Below are 21,558 nucleotides of genomic sequence, written 5' to 3'. Positions count from 1 at the left end.
CTCTCTCTCTCTCTCTCTCTCTCTCTCTCTCTCTCTCTCTCTCTCTCTCTCTCTCTCTCTCTCTCTCTCTCTCTCTCTCTCATAGGACAGTAAACCAACAATATCCTTTAAAACTGGAGAGATTAAATAATATGGATAAATAAATAAATGTTAACTGATAAAATAAGATATAATTGAACCAGCAAAAATCTTGCCTAGGGCAGCAAATTGGTCAGAACCGGCCCTGGTGTCATCCCCACAGCACCCCCCATTTGAAACATGTTCCCACGGCTATGTTTTCATATTTAAGTTTGTAGCAAGTAGAGGGCTGCTGGCAGGCCATCGGGAGGGCCGGGAGGTTTCCCGATGGCCTAGCGATTATCATTTTTTTAATGTAGGCTATTGTGAACGCAACGCTGCGCAAATGTGGGTTTGCCTCACACAGGGTGACTATCTGTCTACATGATGTGGCATCTGTTTCAGATGGGTGTGCACCAGATTGATGCATTTAACTCCAAAATTAAAAAAATATCTTACCAGGGGGGGCATGCCCCCGGACCCCCCTAGAGGATTTGAGGTCCACCCCCAAAATATGTTCACATGGATAGGTTCCCAAATACATTTGCAATTTTTTTTTAAAATAGTAACCCCTGTCCATATGTTTATATTGGTGTGTGTGTGTGTGTGTGTGTGTGTGTGTGTGTGTGTGTGTGTGTGTGTGTGTGTGTGTGTGTGTGTGTGTGTGTGTGAGTGATTGAGTTTGAGTGTGTGATTGAGTTTGAGTGTGTGTTAGTTTCAAAGACCCCCATAGAGCTCAGTTTATAACTCGAACCCTGGTCCAAAGTTATTTTATAACTCTATAACATGATAAAGTGTTGATGCACACAGCGGTGTTGGAGATTTACAGAGAAGCTATCTAAAGGAACTTCAGTTGAAGATCGGTGGTCAAGCAAATTCATGACGGTAGCGAAAATGGATAAAGGCTAATTTGGGTAAATAAAAACCTAAACGATTCATAATTTAAAATTATGTTCTCTGTTATATATACTTGTAGGTCTATTAAACAAAGAAAATATAAGAACATATTATGAAGACAATGTAGTGATCAAGCTTGACTTTCTTACTCCCGAAAAAGATTACACTATTTGATTCGTCAAAGCCACATCTTTTCAGGTTTCAACTTTTCCCATACAGTAGGTTATCTCTTTTTGATTTGAATGTAAACTGATGTAATATTGCTACATTTTTCACAGTTTCTGATTGATTGAATAATACATCAATTAATAAACTGAATACTGGCAGATTCATCTGTAATTAAAACATTACAATTTGTCTAAGGAAACATTAAAAAAAACATGTGAATTCAAAAACACGCAGTTGGATATACTGTAGGTATGTAAACATGAAGCAGCAGGAAATAAAAAGCATTTCAAACCCCACATTTTCAGCACTCTCTAACTGACCTTCTTCTCTTTCATGTAGTATCCGATGGCAAAGTTTCTGTCGCCTGTTTCTTTTTCTGACTGGAACCTGAGACAGAGAGGCAGAAGGGGTCAGTACTAAAACATAAATAATGCAATAGAGCATTGCACAGGCCTTTTTCTGTGTCTTTCAATGTGTGTGTGATCAATCGAGGATATATTAACTCAAAATACCTCAAATGTATTTGCAGTACACTCACATGGCATTGCTGAATCCCACATACTCTTGGCCTGCCATCTTTTTCACAAAGTCCATAACCTGGGCAAACAAAGACACCATTTTAAGTGTACTGCTGCATCCATGACCACTGACACAATCAACTCTGTATGTGTCTTTGTGATTCATATTCATGGTGCAACCAGAAAATAGGAAAAGTACTTACATAGTCAAACTTCTCTGCCTTATTGGAACGAGGCTGAAAACCAAGCGAGAGTGATTTTCTTGTGTTGATTGTAATTGCTACAATCATACCATTCATGCATTTATAAACCCTGGACTTAAATGACTTCAGTACGACTTATTATACAGGCTAAAACGATACATGACTATATCACTGATTTCATAATTTAGTACCCTATTATCAGCGCGTACAGTGCAAGGGGAAAGATAGCCGATCATAAACCACAGAGCTCAAGTATTTCACAAAACAGGACTACAGATACTGCAGACAAAGTCTGTTGAAAAGCACAAAACTGCTTTCTATTAAGACCTTCCAAATAATCTTCACATCCAAATCCTGTTAACATTTCACCAAAACAAATGTCATACATTAGGATGTTTTTGTATAATATATTAATAGCTTGTTGATTCATGACAGGCTTTGTCATTAAGACCATCATCACTTCAACAGGCTTCCTCAACAACCCACAGGCTCTAAACTAGAATAAATTGCACATTTAATTATTTAAAATACGTCACTGATTGTTCTACAAACTCAAAGTGAATATATTTAAAGAATAAGCCTTAATACTTGACAGTGTTCTAGTTAAAAGATACTTGTCAATACAAGTTAAGAAAAATAATGACTATAACTCATGTATGCAATAAATGTGTTTCACGACAAAGAGCAAACATTTTATATTCTTTTTACCTGATTATTTTAGCTGACTTTGTGCAGAGTTAGCACACTTTAATGATATTCATAAAACTTCCAGTGGGACTCCTGTCATTTTGTGAATATAAACAATATTACAAAAATCTAAAGCTTGTGTGACTCCAATGTCAAAGCAACAGTTTGTACAATAATCCCGCTCACACACTTTTACTAAATGGAGATTAATTTACAGTGTGTGCTGACTCAACCACACAGCAGGCCATTCATGTCCATCTGCTCACCTTGATAAGAGAGCTGATCACAATGGCTCCTGCGTTCACCATGGGATTGTGGGGCTTATCTGGGAGAAAGGACAACGAGATACGACACAATGTTGAAGCATAAATCTATAGTATAACAAAAACGTATCATACTGAAGTTTAACATTTACTGAGAGCCAAATAGGTGCTGTTCATGCTGCAATTCAGCTGAGGTCGTGATGGGGAAAAACGATATGAGCTCGCCTGACCTGCATGACCTGTCCCATACAATTAATTGTATTGCTTCTTTTATGATCAATCAATTGTTTGTGTAGTTTATATATGTTATGTGAAATGTAGCTTTGAATTTAGTTGTAAGCTCAAAGGTACATTGCTTGTAAGAAAGAAAATACAAAATGTAAAAAGCTATGATACGGTGAATAAAAGATGGACCATTTATCAGTTTCAGCAGGAAGAAGGAATAATCCGTTACGTGTGTAATAGCCCTGATCCAGCCAGTCATTTCCTCCCATGCCTTACTCACCTTCATCATCGAGTGAGAGCATGTTGAACTTGAATCCGCTGGGCTCCATGCCGACATATTGATGAACCTTCTCCGTTCCTGCCTCGTGGACGGCGATGGCGTACTGCAGTGGCTTCACGCAGGACTGCAGGCAGAACGGCTGCTTGGTGTCGCCCACTGAGTGCCTGCAGGAAGAACACACAATGTCTAATCGAACCTGCATTAACTAATTATCTGTCCTTGTTTATGTTGCCAATAAACATTAAGCTGGATACTAAGAAGCAACACCTGGGCAGTTTGAGGGTTCGTTGTCTTACTCATGGGCAATTCAATGGTACAAAAAAGGAAGGGGGCACACACTACTTAAAGGGGCCATATGATGCTCATTTTCAGGTTTCAGTACTGTGACATGGTTACATGCTTTAATGTTCAAAAAAGGTCTTTATTTTTCTCATACTGCCTGTGCTGCACCTCTTTTCACCCTCTGTCTGAAACCAGAGCCCAGTCTGCTCTGATTGGTTAGCTGGCTGGCTCTGATTTGTCAACCACTTTGAGATGTACAACACTCCCAAAAACCACTGAGTTATAAGACTGTTTTTGTCAAGTACAAATCCATAACTCTTACCTCTGGCCATCCACTGTACACAGAGACACACCCCACAGATCTGGACTAAACTTGGCCAGTTGGGGGATGTAGTTTGCGACCTAAAACCACAAAACACAAGAGGAACACAAAAACAGTTCAATTACAGGAACAAGGTCTCAAAACGATCAAGCACTGAGCAGAAGAGGATGCGTTATGTTTCTTTACTCTTAGAAACAAAATAACAAAAGCATACCTTCCCATCAATTTGAGTTTGCACCGCGTTGTAGATTTCATTTACTTTTTGTGCAAAAACATCAAACTCAGGAATGATAAATTTCTTTCTGAAGGCCTGGATCAGCAGGACGATGTTTCCACTGACACACCTGAGAGAGAAACAACATAAGTCAGAGGCACTCAGGAGTACTTTTGTTGAGTTTGAGTGTGTGTGTGTGTTGTGACGACCCCTGCTTTAAGGTCTCCTGTGGTGTGTGTGTGTAGGGCCCTTTAATGTTCCTCCTCTGCTTGTGTCCGTCTGATTGAGGACACCTGACGCCCTGATTGAGGACACCTGACGGCTGGCGGAGGATTAAGAGGCCTGGGCCAGACTCTCGATCTCTCTCTCCTGCAGAGGACCTGACTGCGGAGCAGCCACGTCGCTTAGCCTTTTTGCTTTTCCTTTGTGTTAGTTTTTCTTGGTTTACGTTAAACTTTTGTTAAATATATTTTTCATATATGTTCTTGTCCTTCCCACGATTTTTGTTATGGCCAAGAGCCAGGCCATGACAGTGTGTGTGTGTGTGTGTGTGTGTGTGTGTGTGTGTGTGTGTGTGTGTGTGTGTGTGTGTGTGTGTGTGTGTGTGTGTGTGTGTGTGTGTGTGTGTGTGTGTGTGTGTGTGTGTGCATTCGCGGCTGTTAGGGGAAGCAGCTGCCAGCTATCGGTCTAAGCTACAGGCTTTTGCTTTGATCAACATGACAGTGATTAAGGCGCCGTTTACACGAGGAGAAAACTGCTTGTATCTGCATAGTTTCGCGTGCGTATAGCCCTATTATTTACACGAGGCCGATAGAAACTGACCCCACAAACGATAACGGGTCCCAAGGTGGATAGATTTGCAAACGAAACGCTCTGGGGGGTCAACCGAGTCCGTGTAATCACCTCTATACGAATATTTCCTGAAAAAATAACGATAGCCCCACCTCTCCTGCTCACTGCTGTAGCAACTATCAAAAATAGCTGTGTTAATTAAACGCACAAGGGGTTCTTGAATGAAATAATATTATAAAAGGCAAACCAGAATTGTTAACGCCCAATATACTCCTTAAACAAAATAAACAGAGTCAGATTTCATGCATTGATCCATTATATTGACAATTTTCCAGCCAAACAACACAAACAAAATTAAAAAGTCCGCTCTGCGATACACCAAACTTGTCTTTACTGCCTAATCCAGGCCATTATTGTTCATTGCTCCTGCGCCTGTTTGTAGGCAGAGGACCGGCGTGTCCCAGAGGAGCGATCTCACCCGGTGTTTGTAGAGAATATCTCTCTTTCTGAGCGCGTCCTCTCCACGGAGACGTGCTACTTGGTCGGTCGATGCAATATCCACAGATTCGGTTTCTTTCAGTTAACTTCCCCGTTGCATTTATCCATATGCTGAGGAAATTACTATATCCCGCTGAATACCAGCAATCGCCACACACACTTCCTCCTGTCAGTAGCTACTGCTAGTGCTACTGCTACTGACCATGCTACAGATATTAGTGCAAAATCTACAGCTCCTCTACCACAACCATCAGCAACAAGTGGACATGGAGAATTACATGAACTACATGTTGCTAAATACACCGCGGGGCATAAACAGAAGGGTAGCCATGGCAACATTGCTGCGGGGCTGCTCCAGGCTGCTCTTCTTCGCTGCTTTTGGTGTATTTTGGCGGAAGTTACAGCGCCACTTACAGTCCCCGCATATGTACTACAGCGTTTCCAGCGGTCTCGTTTGAACAGACACGTTAAATGAAACGAATGCATGTGAACGGAAGACTTTTTTGAATACGCATACTGTGCATAAACGCAAACGTTCCCGTGTGAAGGAGGCCTAAACCTGACATCTCCTGACACACACTAATTACATAACACTTACTTTCACACGTCGGTTTTGCATAATCAAGTTAAGGGAATACTTCACTATATAAATGTAGTACAACATTTGCCTATCTATGCACATATGTTAGAATGACGTGATTACATGCATGTTTAATGACTTGTTCTGGCAAGATACTGTATATCTGTTTGCAATGCCTTTTTTACATGCTGCTGCAATTGTCCCAATTAGGGATCAATAGTATATCTAATCTGATCTATTCTAATCACTAGGGAGAGGTAGTAGTTCAGACTTTCTCACACATTCTTCTTGAACCTGTCATACATAGCTTTTAATTAGCAATGTAAAGTATGTGTAGGGGACAAGGGGAGAACACAGAAAGACAAAGGCAGAGACATGCAGCAGGTCACATACACCAAATGCTTCATTAGAATGGTATGTTTTGGAAGGGCGGACTAAAAATAGTTTGGGCTCGTGTCTGCAGCGGGTAGCGAATGGAAAACAAAACACCAAAGATATTCAGGGACAAGATACAAGTCCATATTGAGGTGTTGAGTAGAAGAGAAACAGTCCCGGAAACAGACGACACAGTGAAGAACTTTGGAAAGTAATTAACTGCTCTATTTCTTGTCAGTAATGTGATTTAATACAAACAAAGTGTGTAAGTGTATTTCCAAATAAAATGGGATTTTAAAAAAAGAAAAACACAGTCTTTATTGTGAGCTTTGTCTATCCTCTGCATTGATGAAGTATCATTTGTAACTGTGTCAGTATGTTGAGGCTTTGAACAAACTAAACAGAACAGAGCTCTACTGCATTGGATGGGTAGAGCCAGTAAAATATCAGCAAAATGTTATTATGTTGCGTGATGAATTATCCCTTTGAATCAGCAGCTACAAATTAAGTTTCCTGCTGCTGCAACAAGTTGTTGTCTTGTCTCACCTGTGGAAAAGTTCTCTGTCCATCATCACCTCACCAACAGAGTCGTTCACAGCGTGTCGAATTCTCTCCATGCAGTCCTTTAGACGAGGATCTGACGGGTGGAGGCCGGTTTTCTTCAGGGCCTGCAAACAAGAGTGGACCATGAAATTATAATGAGAGACAGACAGACAAGTGCTTAAATAGTTGGTGTTTTATTAGCTACTTACCGTGGTAAACTGTGTAATGGGGACTTGTTCTTTTCCATCTGTGATGGTGTAGAAAAGCATGTCTTCCACTCCAGAGCTGGGGGACTTTGAAGAGCCATTCCTGATAAAGCGAAGATAAAAGTCTCAAAAAAGAATAAAGCAAGCATTCTTTATTACAGTATTATATACAGAAGACATAGCTACAATTATAATTTGTTTAAAAATCCTTAGAAAAAAACAACTCGGTCATTCAATCATGCAACATAATCTACAATTAAAGGTGGGGTAGGTAAGTTTGAGAAACCGGCTCGAGATACACTTTTTGTTATATTCCATGGAATGCTCTTAACATCCCGATAGCAATGAATATCGTAAGTGCTTTGACAAAAAATGCATACAAACATTTCATCTGTGGAAGCCGTAATACTGTAAAAAGCACGACCAATCATTTTAGCCGGCCCGGCTAAAATAACTGGATGGCCTACCTGCCTGTCAGCCTTCCATCTGTGCACAAACTTATCTCGTGCCCTCATTGGTCATGTGCGCGTTCGTGTGTGTTGGAGGAGGGGCTCTGTAAGTGGCAGATTTTCTCCGGTTGTGTATTTTCAAATTCTAGCGATCTCGAGCCGGTTTCTCAAATGTACCTACCCCACCTTTAAACCGCTAATATGGCCTACACAAGAAGCAATATACACTTTACATACATGTTCAGATAAGTTATTATGACATGGTTTTGTTTGGGATTTTTTTGGACAGTGAAAGTTTTGAAACTCCAACATCAAATTGCTGATTGCATCATTTATAGCTGCCACATGCTGATAACTGACACTGTCTATATGAACACCTGAGTAGCAGTTAGCCTACTATAAATATATTTATCTTCATATAGAAAAATATAATAAGAGGCCCAGTTACAACTCATATTACAATGTGGCTAAGCCTGTAAGATTGCCCAGCAGCAGCCACTCCTGTGATGACACCGAGCTGAGACACTTACATTTTTAGTTGGAAATGGTCCAAGTGTGTCGGCGTTGGTCGCTGGGACGATGTTGTTGTTTTTGTGGTCAGACAGCATGCTGGCTGGAGGATGAAGAGCTTCCTCGCAGCGTCTGACTGTTTGGCGATCTGCTGGACAGAGTTGGACAGACGCAGGGCTCTCAGGCAGAGCATGGCTGCTCACAAAGCCACTCTGACAGCCTGATTTACGGGGAAGATCACAGCAAACACCGCTGCTTGGTTCAGTGGAGAGCTGCTATCCTGCGCGGCTCCTGCGAGGTCACTGACAGACAGAAGTTCTGCTGCCTTCAGGTGTCGTAGGGAATTGTAATCTTTCGACTCCTGAACTCTTTCTTTTTTACGATAGGCCACGGCGTGTATTAAATGCAGCGGGGGAAAGTAACTTTAGCTCAAGTACTTTACTTAATACAATTCAACTTGTATTGAGTAACTTTTCTCATAACTTTCTTTGCAGGTTGATAAAAATAACAAGACATACTGTTGTCTTAAGGTACGCTAACTCGTAGTCTATTTATAGAAGGCATAGGCCTATATCAAAAACATAAACAATTTTGCCCGTAACCACATTAAAGTGATACCAATGAATAAATAATCTTCATTGAATAATATAAAAAATGTTGGGAGTATATTTCCAGTGGTATTATTCAAATACTTGTACTTTTAATTCGAATTGTTATTGCATGACTTTAACTTACTTAAGGACTTTAGGATTAATGATATGCCTTATATTCAGCACATTTATGCACTTGAATATACATGAAATATCTCTGCAACACGTAATAATCATAACACTTAATACTACACACATTCGTCATTAGTGTCCAAACCATACAGTCTATGGTCCAAACATACTCCATAAAGTTAGGAGAGCACTTTTTCGTTTACGAACGGCACTTGAATGCAGCAGATGGTCTATTTCGTGCCTAAATTCAGGCACGCTACCTCATGTGGTGGCTGTCATTTGAGTTGACTGACAGTAGCTGTCAGTAGCCAATCAGGGGCTAGAAATGTGTATCGCGAGCAGAGGACTGCTAAAACGTTATGGGTGTCAGTCAGGATACAAGTTATGTGTGACCACGTAATTGAGTATCAGGAATACAATAGTCTACAATATTAAAGTAGAAAGTAGTAACACTTTTTTTTCTTTTATAATTTTCCCAAGAAAGCTGTAGTTAGTACAGTTGGTTTCATGAAATGACCTAAAACCAGTCCCTAACTACTATATTCAGGCATTCCAGTGAAAGAAAGCCTTTGACCTGTTGTGCAACGACACATGGGTTGCATTCGAATAGTCCATTTAGCTTAGGAACCTTCCTAACGGAGTGAAATGACCCGGAAGTCCCTCAGTGGCAGCCATGATAAGTGCCGTTCGAATTCTCTAAATTAAAAGGAAAGGAGGTTTCAAACTTCCTTTATAACCTCCTTTAGCCTAGGAACCACTGGACCTCCCTAACCGAAAGGAGAGGAGAAAATGCTGCCCCACAATGCCTTGCGGCCGCAGCATTTGCCGTCACACAACAGTCGGCCGTTCACGGAAACAACCGATTATGAACGAGAAATGATATCATGAAAGTTACGGTGCTTATTAAGCATTTTAAAACGTATGTGGTAAGTTGCCAAAGTGCTTTGTTTTGAACGTTCATCAGTATTATAATCAAAAAGAGAAATATGAACGTTAGTTTTTACTGAAATGATCAAATAAAGTCAACATTTCACAGTCTTTACTGAGCTGTGTGGGGTTTGTTCAACTTTTAAAAGATGTTTGAATGGTGATATACACAGTGATAGATGTTAAGGACTAACGTTTATAATAAATACATTTGTATTGATTTTAAGATCTTTTCATACAATCATATGTATTGGGATCATTTGTATTAATGTGGACCGGAGGGAGAGGGTGACGAGCATAAGTTTCACTTTCCTTTTTTATTTCAATTCCAACTTTGGTCATGAAGAATATGTTTCTCTGTTGTCCCCGTTCATAAAGCATAAAACAACAGCATCAGAGCACGGTGCAGAGTCTCTAGATGAGTTTACAGTAGTCCCTCGTTCTTATTAAACATCCATGTTGTAGTCCGCTGTATAGAAAATTGTAGTTTCCATAGTTTCCCCACAGCAGCAGGCGCACATTTATGACCTCTGCTGGCGCATCATAAACACGTCGGATAGTGAAAGTGCAGTCGGATTCTCTAAAGTGCCGCAGTCTCTTCTCCTAAATCCTTTTGAATTCTCCTATCCACTATCCCTTAACCCCATGACGTTTCACTCCGAGGTCAAGGAATAGACGCTAGGGTTAGAACTTAGGAGCTGTTTTTTTGGAGTATTCGAACGCAACCATGGTCAGCCAACAGGCCTCTCACTTTATTATTAGGCTTGTTTGAGACAAGCGAGACCTGCGCAGACCTGCGCAATTGCGATCAACGTCTTGCTCGTGCGTTGCATGATGGTTAGTCATTTTGTCCGACTTGCTCTGGAGGCTCGCCTACATGAGACGTTGAAATCTCGCGGGACAAAGACGCCCGCAGACTTGAGAGCGAGGCGCGGCGAGGCGGCGCAGTTTCTCTCCCCGGGCTGCGGAAGCGAAATGCTTGATGGGAAACGACTCGCTGGTATCTCGAGCTGAGCGCTCATTGGTGGGTTTTACCCCGTGCTGGAGATGAAACTCTCCATTGGCTCGGCAAAAGTGTGTTGTTGTTTTGTGTCAGTTTTACGTCGCCACTTCCATTCACATTTTTCATCATTGTTCCACAATGTTTATCATCATGACATTAATATCTATATATTTTATACTATACTTGCACTGCTTACCGTTGTCATACTTTATATATCTTAGCATATTCATACAACACACTGTTCATACTAGGCTAGGCTACTGTGTATATAGTGTATTCATACCCCTCACTGTTTTTTCATCATTCAATTCATTCTATATTTTATTGTGTACATTACTTTTCACTTTACTGCTTTATGCACTCCTGGTTAGAAGCTAAACTGCATTTCGTTGTCTCAGTAGGCTACCTGTAATCTGTGCAATAACAATAAAGTTGAATCTAATCTTGAGCAGGAACAAATGTATTTACTTAGTACATATCTGACATTAACGATTAAACACATTTGTCCATTCTTTATCAATCAATCAATCAATCAATGTTTATTTATATAGCCCAATATCACAAATGTTACATTTGTCTCAGTGGACTTCACAGTTTGTACAGAATATCAGTATGACAATATGACACCCTCTGTCCTTACGTTTCACATCATACAAGGAAACACTTCCAGAGAAAAACCCACAGTTTAAAGGGGAAATGGGAGAAACCTCAGGGAGAGCAACAGAGGAGGGATCCCTCTCCCAGGACGGACAGACGTGCAATAGATGCCGTGTGCATTTATAAATGCAAACCGAGTCAAGCCGACTCCGGAGGTGGCAGTATGCACCTTAAAGTTGTTTGAAATCCGCCAAAAAACCGAGAGAAGAAGAAGAAGAAGAAGAAGAAGAAGAAGAAGAAGAAGAAGAAGACTCCGACGACTCCGACTCCGACTCCGACTCCGACTCCGACTCCGACTCCGACTCCGACTCTGAGCTGTCCGACTTCAGGCGAGCTTTTTGAGACCTCCCCCGGCTGCGATCGGCTATTCTCGTCTACTTTCGAGGCGAGCCGCAGCTCGTCTCAAACAAGCCTCTTACGTTCACCAACAGCTGAACCTGTTTAGGACATTCCTCCAACTGATACCTAACTCAACTGATAGCCTTAAGAACTGTGTGCAAGAAGCACGTTATAAAGATGAATAGAAGTGAAAGTTTACTTTTTTTCCAGCGACAAACACTTAATAGTATACTGCTTAGAGAATATGAGATACTAGTGACCAGAAAACACTTACTAGCAACACAATCAGTGATGTAATAACACCACAGTATACCACATGTTGATTTAAAATGTACTTTTAGATTTTGAATTTATTAAAAGCATTCAAGCCTCAGGGCGATAGAGTGTTTGTCCACCCAGAGTGGAGCAACAACAATTACAAGAATGAAAATAACAAACAGTTATATGCTAGCATATGTGCATTGATACATATACATTCAACAAGGCTATTCAGAAAGCATCGTGATGTGACTGCACATTGGTGTGTGTAAATCATAAAGCTTTTTGCCATTTATTTTATTTGTGTCCAAGTTAAACAGATCTTAGCATTCAGAGAGTTAATTGATAATAAAATCCTGTTGAATTTAGTCTCTGATGTTTAACAGCATTCATATCAAGGAACATAAATAACAGCTTCAAAAGGCACAGCATAGACTTTACAAAGAAAATGAATTAAACAGTGAAATATACATTACAGTTTCATTCTTTTATCTCTTGTCTAAATGTCTTAAGGAAACATCAGGAGAAAAACCTTTACATGGCAGATTATGCACATATAAATTAATAACAGCAATAGAGTATTGCATGGACAATGTAGATAAGGAATATGGGTATTTTGAAAGGCAAGATGTTAATTAATTGATATCAACCTCTGCATTGCATTAAATTGACATACAATGACATATAAAGGCTGATAACTTTGAACAAGTTTCTTCCAAGGCATCATAATTTACACGCTCTTTGACGGGCGGGGCAGCACCAGCCTCAGCCCGATGTCGACCACACAGCTGGGCATGTAGGAGAGGGGGATCCACAGTAGCTTGGCGTCCCAGCCCGGGCTGTACCTGGTGCGAGGGTAGGCCGCCGTCAGAGCGTGCTCCATGCAACCGGTCACCTTGGAGAGGTCAGTGTCGCAGACTGCATTCATGATAAAACGCTGGACCTTGATGTCTAAAAATGAAAAGATAATTTGTGCATAAAACATGACTGAAGTGCACTTTTCTTTGCTTCACCTCAAAATGCATGTATTTCATATTCAGTGAGATTAGTGCTTATACACTGCACTGTACTGTATACATTTCTTTAAAGGGTATATGACATATTTAATGGAATGTTTGTGTTGCCTTCAGGCACACCAAAGCAGCTTGTGTTTATGAAATCAATTCAATGTGCTTTTAATATGGAAATATGGCAGCCATTACTAAAAAGTTGACGCATTTAAGGGAAATTCGTAAATAATCCAATTTCAGTGTGATTTTGGATAGAGATTGTTAAAATGATGTATTTTATTTAACCCATAAAATAGATACATATTTTTGCATGTCAGATTTCCAGTGAACCTCATAGTGATGCTCCCTCATGGTTTGCATGATGAGTGTGAATACAGATAACCAGTCTTTTCTTACATTTATCAAGGTACTTGTCTCCATAGCTGGCTTGGACTTCAGGGGTGAGCTGGTTCCACAGGCGGTGCAGCTCCCTCTCCAGGGGGTCCAGGCTCGTCACCGCAGTCTTGAAAAATCCTGGCTCAATGATGCACACATTGATTCCAAAGTAGTTTATATCTCTCCTGAAAACAGAAATGTCACATAGAATACCATCGAACATTCAATCTCTAAAGAAGTAATCATTAAACGGATGAAATAATCCTTATTTGGATGCGTTATTGTTAAGTGAATCATTTGTTTATTGTGAAAAACGTTTGCTTAAACATGACATGTGATTATTAATGTGAAATGTACAGTGCCACATTGGCTGGAAGAGTGTATAAAGCCTGTGAAAATCTTTCTTCCTACAGATCCATACTCTTGGCACTTGATGGAAGCATTGTCTCTCTGTTGTACAACAATACATTTTAGCTTCAATTACCAGTCTGTGTTACACATTTATTGTGTTATATTCTGAAGTCCTGAGTGTTTCAAGTATTGGATCCACGACCCCTTCGGCAGTAAAGTTTTTATTTAAAAAATAGGCTTAGCAGCTTGAGTGTAAGAAATGAAAACACAATAGTAAATCTGGTAGATAAACGCAGTAATCTTGTCTGGTCTCATGAGCCAATACTTGTCTGTCTGGCATATGCTGAGGCAATTTTGTTTTGTGTGTAATCTGTTAGAGGGATTGTGCTTTATTGCTGATCAAATCTGTTATTACTTGTCTTTTATTTAATAGAAAATGTTTCATAAAAACACTGTCTGAAAACCAAATCTCCCCCATGGAACAATGACAATATGAAGATTACGGCTCGAACTAGTATTTTATTATGATTACAATACAGGTCTTTGTGAAAGTGACAGAAAAAGGGAATATTGAGGATTTGTGGGGAGTTTGTGTTTCTCTCAGTCGATAACAATAAAGACGTAATGGCACAACATAGTTTCTTTTGGTTTAATAACGTGCCAGGGTGTGCTTTTATTCGATGAGGTTGTGTAAGGCTTACCTGAGGCAGTCAGAGAAACACTCCACTGCAAATTTGGAGATGCTGTATCCACCACCGTTTGCAGCCACCCTACCCAGAACCGATGCTATGTTTACAATGCGGCCCCGAGCCTTTTTGATGAGGGGCAGGAAGGTCACCGTCATGGCAATCGTTCCATTCATGTTGACATTCAATGTGCTGTGGAAATCCTCCACTCTCATCCACTCTGTAGGACCCATGGGTAACGCGCGTCCGGCATTGTTGACAATTCCCCAAAGTCCTACAAAAAAGGAGATAAAAGGTGGAAGAACATATTTTGGTTACAGATCTACCTTGTGAAATGTCACTAACCCAGGTCATGTATTTCTTTAATGCAGCATCAGCTCTTACCCTTATCCCCAACCTCCTTCTTGGTCCACTCCATGGCTTTTTCGATGCTGTCCTGACTGGCCACATCTAGCAGGACAGTCTTCAAATAAGGCCCCGTCGCCCTCTTCAGGTCATCAGCTCCCTTTTCTGTGAGGCAGCCGGCCAACACGTGGAAACCTCTACGATCGAGCTTCTTACACAGCAGGTTACCAAACCCAGAGTCGCAGCCGGTCACAAACACATACTTGTCTGTAAGTTCCTCGATCTCCAGGCTGTCTCTGTACAGCCACACGATAAACCACAAAACCACGAAGGTAGCACCGATGTACGACCAAGCATTTTCCCTGGAAGAGAACAACAGAAAAGAGAGGAATGGATTTAACTTTGAGAAAATATTGTTTAGATGGGTAAGCTCTGAGGTTATAAGGTTTGGCTACAGCTGCCAAAAATGTAGCGTAACATTAGTAATTCTTACCCTAAAAGGTCGTAGACAAACTGCATGTCCATGCTGATTCCAGGATAAGAGGAGGATTTTTGGTAACCTTGCTGAAAACTCATAAATAATAGGTTTTGACATCCAAGCTTTCAGGAGTGGAATGGAAGGCAGATACACCTACTTATTTCAGGATTTCTCAAAACCAAATCCCTACTCGATTTCATAATATTTTGGGTTTATCGAACCTTTTTTGAAACGATGGGATACAAGGGATTTGTTCACACAGGGCCTTAGAAGAGGGGCTTGCGATACAGAACTGCTCTGGGCACATGAGAAATCTTTGGATAATACTCTTATGGAAGAAAGAAGGCATTTGTGAGGGAGGGGGACCCGAGGAGGGAGGGGTACATTGTTTTGAGGCATAAATGTAATGCCCGTGACGAAGCTGCTTAAGCTGCTCATTGCTGAAAACCAATTAGTTTTCTGGCTTATTAGAAAAGAAAAAAAGGAAAAACGATACTTCTGTGCGTTGTGTTATCCATAATTTCCAAATTTGCTGTAGTTTAAAAAAATATATAAATTAACTATACTGTTTCTGTTGGCATGAGAACATTTATTAAATCATAATTGACCCTGTAAAATTACAAATCAGGTTAAGGAAGGTTGCATTTAGTTTCACAACACTCGTTAATATATAGCCACAATATACCAGAATACTTCAAATATTCATATACAGTATGTCAGCTACATTTAATCCGGTAAATCTACCCAACCTCAATTATGCTGTTAGCCTTTATACATGTAAAGTAATTGATTAATTAACTAAATGACACAGTGATATACTCGCACAGGAAATTGTGATCATTACCAACATTACAGAGTATAATCAGTAGAACAAATGTATCAGAGCAACTCAGAAAGTACTTGAATTACAAATTCAATGGTAAAATAATTAATAATTATAATAAACTTCCTACCTTTTCCCTCTTTTAGAAGTGATGGATCTCCACGAGTTATCCGTCCGCTTCCCTTTCCCTTTCAGGTTATTCTTCTGTCTTAACTCAGAGAGGCTGGTCACAGAGGGACTTTATCCCTTTGGTTTATCCCTTAAGACAAGTCCGCAATTGGTAATCCCCAATCCATAACAACTTGGTTTGTGCGTGTGTGTGTGTATTTAAGTACAAAAAAAAAGGTTGTGGGAATTACAGACTACAGAGAGAACTTTCTGTACACAATGTGAACTTGGATATCAAAGAACTTATTTCTTTTTTTAGCTAGTCCCACTTCTCTTCTTTAAAATAACTAATGCCCGTTTTTAGTGGTTCCCGGGGTATACGGTGTAAGTACTTTATGTTTTAAGAGTGTTAAATAAAACCTGGAATAATCCCACATTTTAAAGCCTTTGCACCAGCTTTGCACACACAAAAACACGTGTAAAACGTAATTGGCTGATTCACTTCACTGCCCTATTACATCGAACAATGTATGCACTGTACTTGGTGCCTTTGCACTGTATGTTATATTGTGGCAAATCACAAAACCTTGAACAAAAAGAAAAAGTGTGATGGAGTATTGTGAATGTGTATGACCAATTGATACACAATCTCACACTCCATTAACAACTATAACATAACTTGACCAGTTTGTCAAATGTTGGTTTATATAGTTTAAGGAGATTTTTTCACAATTACTTTTTTTTACACTAAAAACAAGCACAATTTGTTGCCATGTGATGGAAAAGTGTGTTCGCATCTATATTTTGACCCTAACCCTAATGCGCAGTGAGTTGAAAGTACTTTTGGTTACCAAACGCCTGAAATTACATGACTGAACTCCACAGCCCCATGCGTAATTTCATAGTGACACATTGCATGCAACATTTGTCCAATTATCTTTACCAGTAGTTTTCTTGCAGAACGTTGTCTACAAATTGTAAAACTTTGTATGCCAAATGTTGTTGCTGTACTTTGTCATTTGGCTTTAAGTCTTCTGATTTTAAACCATAGACAAACTCCAATCCTTGACCCAGAAGTCAGTCTAGTTAGTTAACTCTAGTTAACTTTCAATAGTTTACTGACCACTACCACCGTTTGTGGGTATGAACATCCTCACAATCGGATCCATGTTAAGGCAGCTCGAATATCCCTTTTCAAATGAGGTTCTTTATGCTTTGTATTCATGTAGTATTCCCATATTACTTTGTATGTATAAATTCACTTTAGTGGTGGATATATTTTAAATGGATTCATAAGAAAACACACCAGTGCATTTTATTACTTTATTACAAATAATAGTCATCCTCTGAACGGTAACTTAAGTCAAAGTTAAGTTGTCTGACAAAAAGTGATGTTATCATACATAGACATACTATATTACAAAAGCATAGACGTACATAATTAAGTTAACAGGTGCTGAAGATAAGCCTTCCAGTTAAAGATATTACAGACAAGCAGACAGGTGGCAAAGTCATCATCAGCGTGGGCCCATTCCGGTGAGCATGCATCGAGCGAAGTCATCGCTGCTTGCATCTTTGCTGGAAGGAGTCAGTTGGGTTTTCAGTTTCACTCCAGCGTGTTTAGTTGCAGCTATAAATGTCCCCCCATGAAGTTTATGAGAAGGCAGACTGAAGCTGACCCTTGTGAACGTACTCCAGAGCTGTGGCGATGGTCCTCATGTCCATCTCTATACTGCGGGCCCAATTCTCCACATCCCCAATTTCCTGTTCAAAAGAGAGAACGGAAACAGAATTAGTATCACCGCTGTGTACATCCAGAAGAAACAGGCAGGCTTGAAACAACTTCAGGCACCTGTTCACCATGTCTCCCCTGGAAAGATGGTGTAACTGGATAACATCAGAGGAAGTGGAAACTCATTTATGAATTGCTTTTACCATCTGTCCAATCCGCTCAGATCTATGGCCTGTGTCGAGGTCCTTTGAAGAAACTAATCTGCTTTTAGTTTTGATTGGAAACGCCTCTATTAGTCAACTGATCAATTAGATGATTGAAGAATAAACTATTTGGACGAATGATTAGTAAGTCAAATTAAGAAATGGCAGTAAATGCAGTTTTCAGCCTCTTAAATAAGGAAATGTTATGCTTTTCAGTTTAATAACATACAGTATTAAACTCAATATCCTTTTGGACTGAACATATAAAGGGTATAAATATTTAAGTTAATCGTTGGAGTTTGAGAAAGTGGGATGGGCCTTTCTCACTGTTTCCTGAAATTGTATAGATCAAGCGATACATTGATTAATTAATAATTGTTAGTTGCAGCCCTGGATTTGATGAGTACATTTTTTCAAATGTATTTGAGGTGCAAAGATGATTATAATAGTAGATATGATTGAATATGCATTAACCAATACTCATAAGTCAAAAATGTAACTTAAATGAATGTGATACTGATTGCAAGAGCTGCTATTAGATATATGATATGCCAACTTAGCAAAAAGTAATAAAAAGTAAGAGCATTTATTGATTTTACAGCAGTAGACTTAAGAAATGTACATTTATACAAAAATGATACTGTTTTAATAGTGGTAGATTACATATAGACGTTTTTGGATGAATTTCTTGCCAAGTGTGTCCTACCTTAAGGGCCTGATTGAAACCCTCCACCATACTGATCCACTGAGCCGTTTGTTTGGAGAACTGGCTCGCCTGCACCTGGAGAGTCTTCACCTCATGGTCGAGCTTACGCTGGTTTACATAAGCCTGGGCAACTCTAGAAAACAGAAAACAACAATAAGAAGCTCTACATTGCTACTAGAACATGAAAATAAAGCATCATGTATTAATATAGCTATGGGGGCATTTGTATTTGATAGTACAAAGACTAAGTCATAAACATCTCTGTTATTATATAAACATACTGTAATATTCAAACTAGACTGAATCTTATAAAGTCACCAAAGGATTTTAGTTATAATCTTTTTTATAAAAGAGCAGCATAACAATGTTCTTTGCATACCAGTCAGTTTTTAAGCTGATTGTCCGGGTTTCTTCACAACTTTCACAATGTTAACAATCTTAATTTGTAGTTGTGTCACACAAAGCCAATTCTGCTCAGCTAATTATAGATTGCTTTATTTGAATGGCTCAATTGAAGGTGTTGGTTGATCAGCTTGACTGCAATATGTACCACAGTACTTCAAATGTATTTACCTGTGACTTCAAGAAGGACGCACGTTTAGATAAGTCACATTTTCAGAAGTAGCACATATTTAGTAACAAAATCGAAACTTTATTTTTTATAACACCTTTCAAAACTACCATTATAAATAATTCACTTTCAAGTTGAAAATGCGTTTTTTATCACGAGGAGTACAGTAAGCATTCCTGTTACCGGACAAAATACTGTGGTGCCAACATTAAAATAATCGACATCAATTACATTTCTTGATATGTTTATCGAGCAAACAGGCTAAACATTTGTTGTTTATCCTTTAAAAACTGAGGATTTACTGACTCATCTGTAAATTCTTTTTTTGACTTGAATATCTATGGCTTTCAGACTAATGACTAGCTGTTCGGACCGTCCACACAGCAGCGTTAAAAAAATCTTGAAACGCTTCTGCCCATTCACTTTGAATGGGGTGACGTCACTTTGCCTCACTTTTCGCCGAACTGCATTGTGGGCAGGCGAGCGGAGATTTTCAGGATTTTCAGGATTCAAAGTTGAGCAATGTTCAACTTTTGAAGCTGAGGTGGAAGCGTCAGCCAATCAAATCCCGTGTATGCAAATCTGACAGTTCAAGCGCTAGCCAATCAAACCGCGTGTATGCTGGGAGAGACATACCGCAGGTCATTTCCTCATATTCCAAAAAATGGAGGAGAAATTAGCGGTAGGGAATCACCCGGTGCTTTATGACCAGTCCCTATTTACCTACCGGGATATAAACCGGAGGAGCCAGGCATGGAGGGAGGTGGCAGAGACAGTGGTATGTTTTTGCCTGTTTGGGGAGTTTATATCCAGTTTACTTCAAACTTTTTAGCTTCGTATGTCGCGGGCGGGAGATTCATGTGATTGGTTGTTGGTGCCTTGCTCGCAAAAAATCCCCAAGCTTCAGATACGCCCACCTCCAAGATTTTTTTAACGCTGCTGTGTGGACGTAGAAAATATCAAGTAGAAAGGAAAAATCAGTATACAATTTTGAGATTCTTGACTTTAGTATTTCCTTAGACTGCTTTGTTATACTTGTACCCACCAGAGGAACATTCACAAGCTACATAAGTATCATCACCTTTACTGGCTACTAGATTTTCACATTAATGAATTCACAATTGTATGCAATGTCTGAAATGGGCCTTTCTGCATAAAGAGTACTTTAACTTTTGATATACATTTGATGATTTAATACATTAATTAAGTAAATGATGTCCTTGTGACAGAGTATTCCTACACTGTGGCACTTACTACTTCCAGTAGGCACAAGACGTACGTTTATTATTTATTTACTACCATCAACTATGAACTAACAATAGGAGTTTGCTAATCCCCAGGAAGTAAAAGGAGAAACTGCAGGGGGCTAGAAGCTAGGATTTCATACCCAACATTGAGATGGTCTACCAGGGCTTCTGTCAGACAGGTGGCCGCAGCGATAGCTTCACGCCTGCGTCTTTCTGTGCAAACAAAACATTAACAAAGACAAGAGAAACCATCAGTAATATTAAAGACATACGAGGCCTTCTGACACAACTCCGTCAGCTTTGTTTTTAGCATATGTTAGCACGACAGCTAACGTTAGCCAGTCACTCACCCTGCTGCTCCTTCCGCTCATTTTGCTTCGCCTGGTGCTCCTTCAGCAGACGAGACAACATCTTCCGTCTTCGTTGAGATTAAGTGCAAATGTCTTTCTTTCTTTTAACTAGCTAAATAACATGGTTTTCCTAAACAGAGATGTTGGAGCTGCTATCAGCTGACCGCTATCACGAGACCAAGCGCGAGAACTACAGGAGTGGGCGTGCCCAAACAAATGGCTTTTCATGATTGTAGTTAATCGAATATTATTGTTTGTGTTCATTATTAATGCGACACACATGGAAGGAATTGCAACAGATGATGCATTGAAAGATAATACACAGTTTAAAAGCATATAATGGATTTATGAATATTTGTTTTGCATTAATTTCAACATCAGTTTTGACGTCATTGCATTTCAGCCTTCAAAATAAAAGTTGTAATAATTAAACACACAACTACTTTACATAATAAATCTAATGCTACTGCTGCTACTGCCGCTACTACTACTACTACTACTACTACTACTACTACTACTACTACTACTACTACTACTACTACTACTACTACTACTACTACTACTACTACTACTACTACTACTACTACTACTACTACTA

At 39.7% G+C, this 21,558-nt stretch overlaps 3 protein-coding genes across 3 annotated transcripts in view; all 3 read right to left on the bottom strand.

Annotated features, from left to right (window-relative positions):
- gls2b (glutaminase 2b (liver, mitochondrial)) overlaps positions 1-8,680 on the bottom strand; it is a 16,706-nt gene extending 8,026 nt beyond the window's left edge. Inside the window, exons 1-10 of the mRNA XM_034139526.1 lie at positions 8,090-8,680; positions 7,114-7,213; positions 6,908-7,029; positions 4,117-4,246; positions 3,903-3,982; positions 3,299-3,462; positions 2,797-2,855; positions 1,844-1,876; positions 1,661-1,719; positions 1,443-1,509 (exon numbers count right to left, since the gene is read on the bottom strand). Coding sequence (XP_033995417.1) covers positions 1,443-1,509; positions 1,661-1,719; positions 1,844-1,876; positions 2,797-2,855; positions 3,299-3,462; positions 3,903-3,982; positions 4,117-4,246; positions 6,908-7,029; positions 7,114-7,213; positions 8,090-8,262 — 987 coding nt within the window. The 5' untranslated portion in view covers positions 8,263-8,680. The remainder of the gene's footprint in view (positions 1-1,442; positions 1,510-1,660; positions 1,720-1,843; positions 1,877-2,796; positions 2,856-3,298; positions 3,463-3,902; positions 3,983-4,116; positions 4,247-6,907; positions 7,030-7,113; positions 7,214-8,089) is intronic.
- A 3,956-nt stretch (positions 8,681-12,636) lies between these two features.
- Positions 12,637-15,267, bottom strand: rdh5 (retinol dehydrogenase 5 (11-cis/9-cis)). Its single transcript, XM_034139361.1, has 5 exons — positions 15,236-15,267; positions 14,782-15,104; positions 14,413-14,671; positions 13,382-13,545; positions 12,637-12,926 (listed from the first exon to the last, which is right to left on the bottom strand). Exons 1-5 carry the CDS (start codon positions 15,265-15,267, stop codon positions 12,706-12,708), a joined length of 999 nt encoding a protein of 332 aa, XP_033995252.1. The 3' UTR covers positions 12,637-12,705.
- Positions 15,268-17,460: 2,193 nt separating this feature from the next.
- Positions 17,461-21,160, bottom strand: bloc1s1 (biogenesis of lysosomal organelles complex-1, subunit 1). The gene is made up of 4 exons (XM_034139509.1): positions 20,961-21,160; positions 20,751-20,823; positions 18,793-18,925; positions 17,461-17,915 (listed from the first exon to the last, which is right to left on the bottom strand). The coding sequence occupies exons 1-4, from the start codon at positions 21,019-21,021 to the stop codon at positions 17,805-17,807; spliced, it is 378 nt and encodes a 125-aa protein (XP_033995400.1). The 5' UTR covers positions 21,022-21,160; the 3' UTR covers positions 17,461-17,804.
- Positions 21,161-21,558: the final 398 nt, after the last annotated feature.

The sequence above is a fragment of the Trematomus bernacchii genome, unplaced genomic scaffold (assembly GCF_902827165.1).
Source record: "Trematomus bernacchii unplaced genomic scaffold, fTreBer1.1, whole genome shotgun sequence".
Taxonomy (NCBI): Eukaryota; Metazoa; Chordata; class Actinopteri; order Perciformes; family Nototheniidae; genus Trematomus; species Trematomus bernacchii.
This window is presented reverse-complemented; position numbering and strand designations above follow the sequence as displayed.

Bases quoted from the DNA above. Each gene is read 5' to 3' on its own strand.
- rdh5 (XM_034139361.1), bottom strand. From the start codon at position 15,267: ATGGACATGCAGTTTGTCTACGACCTTTTAGG. The intron at 13,546-14,412 runs GTAAGCCTTACA...TTCTGTTTTCAG, and splicing joins TGTTTCTCTGACTGCCTCAG to GAGAGATATAAACTACTTTG. The intron at 12,927-13,381 runs GTAAGAAAAGAC...TTTCATTTTTAG, and splicing joins AGACAAGTACCTTGATAAAT to ACATCAAGGTCCAGCGTTTT.
- bloc1s1 (XM_034139509.1), bottom strand. From the start codon at position 21,021: ATGTTGTCTCGTCTGCTGAAGGAGCACCAGGCGAAGCAAAATGAGCGG. The intron at 20,824-20,960 runs GTGAGTGACTGG...TTGTTTGCACAG, and splicing joins TGAGCGGAAGGAGCAGCAGG to AAAGACGCAGGCGTGAAGCT. The intron at 17,916-18,792 runs GTAGGACACACT...TCTTTTGAACAG, and splicing joins GTTTCAATCAGGCCCTTAAG to GAAATTGGGGATGTGGAGAA.